Here is a 7928-nt window from a genome sequence, read left to right on the forward strand (position 1 = left end):
CACCAAATGGTACTACTAAAGGGCACGCTTATGTGTATTTTATAATTCTCCTCACCATCTTTATTAGCCAGGATAGACTGAGTTAGGCTGCAGTAAAAAAGTAATCTCCAGCCAGCATGAGTGGCCCACACCTTTGTAATGCCAGCACTTTGGGAGGCTGGAGCACATGGCTCATACTTGGGCATCTCAGCAAGAGCTTGTCTCAAAAATAAAAACTGGGCTGACAGGGCCAGGATTTAGCTCAGTGGTTCTGCCACCTTTCTTGCAAGTGCAAGGACCCGAGTTGGATCCCTGGTACAAAAAAAGAAAGAAAAAAAAAACAAAAAGCAAAAACTGAGCTGAGGATGTAGGACAGTGTAAAGACCCTGGTTTTAATCGCCAGGACTAGAGAGGATAAAACCCCTTCACATCTATACCTTAAACATATGCTCCTCTCTTGGGAAGGTGGCCTCCATGTGCCAGCTCAGCACCTCAGGTTACTTTGATTGTGAGTTACCGTGATAACCACGCAGCTTTCCAGGGTTGCAATGGAAAGGGAACAGAGGCCTAGAGAGTTACGTGCTCAGCCTGGAAGTGACACACATTTCTTTTACCCATATTCACTAGTCACAAGGTTATGTAACTTTAAGGAGGTAGGGAAGTACACTCCCCCCATCTCCAGAAGTATATGAATACTGGCTATTGGGGAACAATCGGTTTATATCTTATCATACAAATCAAAGTGGTCACCAATATAAGAGATATCTATTTTATGCGTCACTTTCAGTGAACCCTGGAACAGGGGTAAGTTTTAGAGGCATTTCATCTTTCCTGATTACAGAACCAGTGTGTAAGGGGGGAGGCTCTGCACATAGACAGTTGTACCCAGGAGCTACTGTGGATGAGTTAACCTGTCTGACCTCTGTTTTCTTTTCTTTTTTTTTTTTTCAGCTTTAATTGAGTTTATTGGTACATTTTAGGGATTCGGTACAGTTACATTCATTGTTGGGATCTTGTACCTCTACATGACAAATCTTAGTTCTCATTTTTTCCCCTTGTCCCTGCCCTCCCTTCACCTTCTCCTCCCCTCCCCATCTACAAACACTTTATTTCCATCTTTTCATTATCTCACATTTTTTTCTTTTCCCTTATTACCCTTCCCCTACCCATCCCACCTTCCCTACACCTTTAGCTCCTTTCTTCCCATTTCTAAATTTCAGTAATCTTATTAGGATCTTATGTATTGTTGCAGATTATTCACACCAGAGAAACTATTTGGTATTTACACATGTGTGCCTTATTTATTTCACTTAGGAGTATATCTTCAATATATATCCATTTTCCTATGAATGAATCTATTTTCTCATTCTTTATGGCTGAGTAATATTCCATTTTATAGAAAAACCACATCTTCTTTATCCAGTTTCCAACGGATGGGCAAATGGGCTGTTTCCAAGATTTAGCTATTACAAACGTGCCGCTATAAACATGGGTGCGCATACTTCTCTGTGATATGATTCTTTTAGTTCTTTTGGAAAGATACCCAGCAGAGGAATGGCTGGGTCAAATGGAACCTCCAGTCCAAGCTCTTTGAGGTATCTCCATATTGATTTCCATAGTGGTTGCACCAGTCTGGACTCCCAGCAACAATGGAGAAGGGTTCCTTTCTCCCCACAACCCCGCCAACATTTATTATTGGTTGATTTCTTGATAGCAGCCATTCTTTGTGGGGTGAGGTGGAATCTCAGTGTTGTTTTCATCTGCATCTCTCGAATGATCAGTGATGTAGAACATTTTTTCATATATTTACTTGCTGCTTTTACTTCTTTGTCTGAGAAATGTCTGTTCATTTCGGATGCCCATTTTTGAATCGGGTCTTTATATTTGGGGGGGCTGATTGTTTTGAGTTCTTTATATATTCTTGATAATAGTCCTTTGTCTGATGACCTCTGTTTTCTCATACATAAAAATGGTGGTCATAATTTCTGCCGTATGTGTGAAGACTTACAGCAGCACAATGTTTTTCAGTGCCTGATACATGAGATCCTAGATAGTTCCTGTTATTTTTCCTGTAAGGTACACTGTTATGACCTTACTGTATTTTTTTCTCCTGGAATTAGTATTGTATGGTCTTGTTTCATTTTATGGAATTGAATGCCAGATTCTTGAAAATTGCCACTGACTCTGTAATCAAAGGCTTTTCCACCCTCTAAAGTTTTGACCCTGTACAGTAGGATGCATCCTATAAAGTAAATCCTGTATATTTTTGTCCTCCTAACTCCAGCCTTGAGATTGGAAAAAAAAAAAAATCCCACTACAAGTGAGGATGTAGAAGCTAAATAATGAGCTAGTTAGTGGTATAAACATTTTGAAGCTCAGAGCTTTTAATTCCAATAACTGCCTATTAGAATTGATGCTGTAAAGATTTTCCAAAATTACTCAAGGACATGACCTAAGGTTTTAAGTAATTTTTCATTAATACCATGTATTAAGCCAAATGTCTTCAAGTTGTTTTCACCTACCGAGACATGCATGGCAGATGGGCAGTGGTACCACGTGAACGTGCAAGCAGCACAAGAGTAAGCCGGGCTGCACGGTCAGGACTGGTTTCACCAGCTGTGACACCGAACACTGTATTTTTCTGCAAGCCTCCATCAGCATATCTTTAAAAGGAGGTTAACATCTGCCCCATTTGTTGTTGAGGTTCAAGCCAGGCACCTAGTAAAGACTCTATAAACAGTATCTACCTGGCACGTGGGCTATATGGCTCTTTGGGAAGCTACTGAAGTATGTACATGAGTAACATTATTAAAGGCACAATCTTGAATCTGTTCTGATATCTAAACAATCCTAAACTTCTCTGAATATTCATATTTATGACAATTTACTCTTCCCAGTTAATCATTACTCCCCATTTGAACAGTGCTGTGTTAAGTACTTTCTGGTAATATTACACGGTGTCCAATCAGGACTTACGATGGGGTTCCCAGCGCAGCATGCTCTTTGCTGTAGGGAGGTACCATTCATGTCTTAGTCTCTGTGCAGAACGCTCTTGGAATTGTGCTGAGCACAGTTTGTGACAGTACAAAGTAGCCCTGATTATAAAGGTGACTCTGAGATCTATAGCATGGAAAAATTCTCTCTGGCTGGAGGAAAAGAAACAGAGACAACTAGGGAAGAGTTTGTGGGTTTTGTAAAGTGTTCAGAGTAACACTGAGCTGCTGCTGATGGAAAAAAACGAAGTTTTCATTTATTATACAAGTAACATAAATAGTAAAATCTTTAAAACTTCCTATGGAATCTCATTATTTAAAGCAACTTTTTTTTGGTCTAGTATTTTCTTTTCGTTTTTGGTACTGGGAATTGAACTCAGGGCCTCACGCTTCCCAGGCAGGTGCTATGCCACAGAAGAGATGTCTGTTTTTCAACTATGAGAGTCTATGCAGTTTCTCACTGGGTTCATAATTGGTATTTTGGACAAAGCAGTACTTTTTGTTGCCCATTCTGGATGATGGACACCTGTGCCTCCTCACTCCTGCCAGATACAAACAGCAGTCCGCTGTGGTTGTGACAACCAGAGACATTCCTCTATGGTTCCAATCCCTCCTCCCCAGGGATATGATGCTGCTTTTAGTAAAGAGCCCCACAGAGAGTGTGAAGGAGTAGGGACACACGCATAATGTTTGTGTCCAAGATTGGCATCTGGGTTCAAAATGTGGAGATAGGTAGCGTGGACCTCATATTGACCACATGTGATGGGTAGCCTTATAAATCCCAGAATCAAATAATTGGACCAAAATGATAATAGAACTGTAATTTAAAGCTTTAACAAACACACCATAATAGTTATATCCATGTAAGTTTTATTCTTAGACAATAACATATTTTGATAATGTTTTAGTGCTCATTGGTCATATATACTGAGCACTTATCATGTGTGAAGGGCTGTGTGTTTTCTCACTTAATCCTACCCTCTAGGCAGGTAGTCACTGTCTTTATTCTGCATATGTAAAAACCACAGCTCCAGAGTGAGCAGTTTTCCCAAGTGGTGGAGCTGGGTCTGTCTGATACCAGAACCTGTGCTGCCCACAGCTGTGGTGCCAGGATTGGGTAAATGCTAAGATTTATAAGTCTTGAACAAAATGCAACCCCTCAGTTTGAAAACAAGGTAGATATTTAGCCTCACCTTGAAATAAATATTAACATAAAACACTAGTCAGTTCTTACATGACCACTCTAAGAAATGGCTTGGACATTGCTGAGGAGTCCAGGTTGCTTTGCAAACCCAGTCAAGTAAGTAGATCTGTGTTCTTTGGGAAATATGACTGGGCTGTGACTGATGAGGAAAAGTTATAACATTATAGTGCTGTTGAAATAGTATCTTAATAACAGCACCATTTTGATGAAAAAAGATAGATTAGAGTGGTGGTGATGAACCTATGGCATGCATGCTGCAGAGGGCTATCTGTATCACTGAAAGCTGTAAAAGGCTCACCATCACTGGATTAGAGTGTCTAAGTAAGACTGGCTAAGGTAAAGTTTATCCCACGACTGTAAGTCAGTCTTCCCTTCCCCTCTCAGTATACACCTTAGATGGACTGGGTGCCCCGGGTGACCTGTGTCACTATGTTGGCACTGCTTCTGCTGGTAAGGCTTCTGCATAGGTTTCCACACTGCATGGCGCATGAAACATACCGAGTTATCTGCCATCCGTTGATTTATTCTTTATTAAACCCCTCATAAGTGTCTTCTCTCTACCCTTTCCCTCTGGCTCTAAAATTCTAACTTTGAATTGACCTGAGTATATTCATTTATTCAGGTGGATAGAAATCCCATCCTCCCCTGCATCTTTGTATATGAAAGCCAGTGATACATACCATTCTTCTGATAGCAAAGCCATATTCTGGAGGACTGATGATTCAGGGCATATTGCCTTCTAGACTAAGAGTGAAGTTTTGTTATTTAGTTAATGGATTCATACTTGGAAGAAGAAAAGAGGTACATTCTTTGTTCTGTCACATAGCTAGTATAGAGACCACAGCTTTTATTAGTATTCCTTTCCTCTGTGCCTATGAGCAGCAAAGTCAACAAAGGTGTTGCCTCTGATAGCTTTGCCTATTTTTCTCTTTTTTGACATTTGATGACTGATTTGTTTTTCTTCTTCTAGATGAAAGACTTTCGAAGTAAAATGCAATCGATATTTCCAACAATTCCCAAGAACTCCAAATCAGCTGTTGAGTGGGAGGAAGCATTGAAATCTAAATGAGATGAGCACAGATGAATTCCAAAGTGATCCCTGCAGAAAGGGTGCAGCACAACTGAAAAGGGACTGGGAGTGCTTTCCCCCTAGGCCCCATGCAGATTGTTGATGGTGCTGAGCCTCCCCCTGAGCAGGCGTCTTCCTCTGTGGCTGTGGCTGTGTTGGGGAGGGGCAGTTTTCCTACAGTTGAGTATTTAACAATAATTATTGGGATAACTTTCACAGGTGGAGAGGTCTCAGAAGAAAATACTTCTGTGTATAACAATAAACCAGTTTCACACCTGAAAACAAAGTGTATAGTAAAAGTCTGATAGAAAATCTTTATAAGTAGACTCTTAACAGCAGTAATAACTCAGTGTATCTAATTAAATAAGTTTTAAGAGCCTTTCTTCTGGATATACAACTGAGAATTTGGTAGACCTGTTCCTATTAGCCAGACTCCAAAGAGCCAGGTTCAGTGGCAAATCCCGTGCAGCAGGGAATGGGCATGGCTTGTGGTCCTGAACTCAGTCTGATTCACAGCAGGCACACAACACAAGTGCCAGTTACTTACCTGGTGACCTCACTTGATGGACCTATAAATTCTTACACTTAGGACAGAAAGCCAGTAACAGATTATAACTTGAAGAGGTACAGTTAGGTTGAAATAATCAGGATGATAATCATGGGTATAAAAAAATACTTTTTTGAGAAATTGGTTCTGAATCCCAGAACACTGACTATTTGTAGTTTTGTTTCAGTTGATAAAGTATCTTAAATATTTTAAACCAGAAAGTCACCTGAGTACTAAGTCTCAGTGTTGTCACCTCCTCTTTAATTAATTCTTATGTACCCAAACCCCTCATGTACTTCATGATCTCTTCCAGAAAACAGATGGAAAACAATGTCTACATGCAACTTTGTGTTTTTACTTTAAAATTTTTAAAGAAGAGAGATACTTTTAATATGTCAGTATGTTCTGAGAAATAACCTCTGGTGGAAAATCAGTTGTGCAATTTCTTTAGAATTGCTTAATCTCTACTTAGTCAGCAATCAGGTTTAATAAAGTTGAAATTTCTGTTATAATGAAACCTTTTAGTTGTAAGGGAAAATTTTAAATGAAATGTCAAATGTGTAAGGTAACATTTTTCTATAGACCACATTACCCTGTTAAAATTGCCATATTTTTAATTAAACATGTGTAATTGGTGTTTAGGATTCACATGTAACCTGTTAAAAATCTAAGGCCAAAGGAAAGGATTGTGAAATTTATCAGCCTATGTGGATAGTAAAAAACTCTTCACCCATCTTCCATTGTTAACTAAATCTCTGTGAAGAAAGTATTTCTGGCCGGTGAGTGCAGTGAAGGAAAGACAGGCTTTCCTTCAGAAAATGGGCACGACCTGTAACTATGTCTGCTAGGGTCTTGATTTTCATTTTCCTTAGATGGAGAAGGCCTTTTTATTTTTTCAAAGACCTCTCCTGGGTAGGAAAAAACACAAATTCTCAGCTTGCTAGAGTGATAAAAGGAGAAATTATTATTAGCTGTGGTTCTGTTTGAGTCCTACCTTGTAAGCTCCTTGAGGGTAGGGACTTCCTCCCAGGCTATGTGAACCTGCACCTACTGCAGAGATTGAGCATACGGGGAGGGTGGCAGCCAGGTCTCGGGAAGGAGCCAGTGCCATCGTAGGCAGGCTGTGCTCCCAGGGGCTGGCACAAGGAGGCCTGAATGCATGTGCACTGCAGGATTGAGTGAAAACTTGCTTGTGTGCTGTGCCTAATGCTAACAAAACCCTGCCCTTAGACTTGACTTCTGTTGTCCTTGACAGATGGCAGGGGTCCAACTCCCCTAGGACTGATGGTGAGTCACCTGTGGAGGGAAGGTTGATGGGGACAGTTTCCTCGAATAGGTACAAAGCGTAGGCTCCAATTGCATTTTAAAAGCAAAAATGAAGTAACAAAGATGAAAATTCAAAGAGAAAAGAAAGAAGAGAAAAACAGTATAAGTACAGTGGTGTTTTTCCACTGTCAGGACTCAGATATCAGAAGATTTAGTCATTTGTCTATGCCTTTTATACCAGAGGCATAATGTTAAATTGGTTAATGGAAAGGAAAAATGTTTAACAGATAATGTTATTCTTTATGTGAAGTACCATCTGTGTATTGAGTTCTGAATGTTCCTGGATATGGAAGAGAAGAAGTGTTATGGAATTTCAAGTTTGCCTTCTTTGCTGTCTTTATCTTGGGTAGAGTATGACAAACATAATCACATTTATCTCCTGGAGCATAAAGAGTTTTAATCACCCTATTAACCAGGATGACATTTTTCACAGACTTAAAAAGGAATAGAACAGACATTATATCCCCATAAGCAATCCATTTCATGGAGGCTGAGCACTAGAAATGCTTTAAAGGAGGGATAACACTGCCATTTCCATTTCCTGTGTAAGCCAACATTAAGGAGGCTTTTGCTAAGGATGTGGCTTTGATTAGGTGAGTATTAAGCTTTACATGTAGAATCTCAGTGTCCAAAAAAGCTGTTAAGAAAGCCACGTGAAGAAAGCACGGTAGGCAGAGAGGAGCGACTTCTAAGACCTCGGGATTCTTTTAAGACAGAGTATCCTGGTAAGTTATTGTTGCCCTGTAACATATCCACCAGCAGCTAGGTGGTTGTTTTTATTTTTTCCCAGTCCAAAAAAAAAAAAAAAAA

The 7928-nt window shown here is 39.9% G+C and overlaps 1 protein-coding gene across 1 annotated transcript in view; it reads left to right on the plus strand.

Annotated features, from left to right (window-relative positions):
- The window catches only part of Tmem242 (transmembrane protein 242), a 33082-nt gene extending 25160 nt beyond the window's left edge, over positions 1-7922 (plus strand). The window contains exon 4 of the mRNA XM_010625211.3: positions 5147-7922. Within this exon, the coding sequence (XP_010623513.1) occupies positions 5147-5245 (99 nt within the window). The 3' untranslated portion in view covers positions 5246-7922. The remainder of the gene's footprint in view (positions 1-5146) is intronic.
- Positions 7923-7928: the final 6 nt, after the last annotated feature.

Source organism: Fukomys damarensis, unplaced genomic scaffold (assembly GCF_012274545.1).
Source record: "Fukomys damarensis isolate Sample0158 unplaced genomic scaffold, DMR_v1.0_HiC HiC_scaffold_14, whole genome shotgun sequence".
Classification (NCBI taxonomy): domain Eukaryota; kingdom Metazoa; phylum Chordata; class Mammalia; order Rodentia; family Bathyergidae; genus Fukomys; species Fukomys damarensis.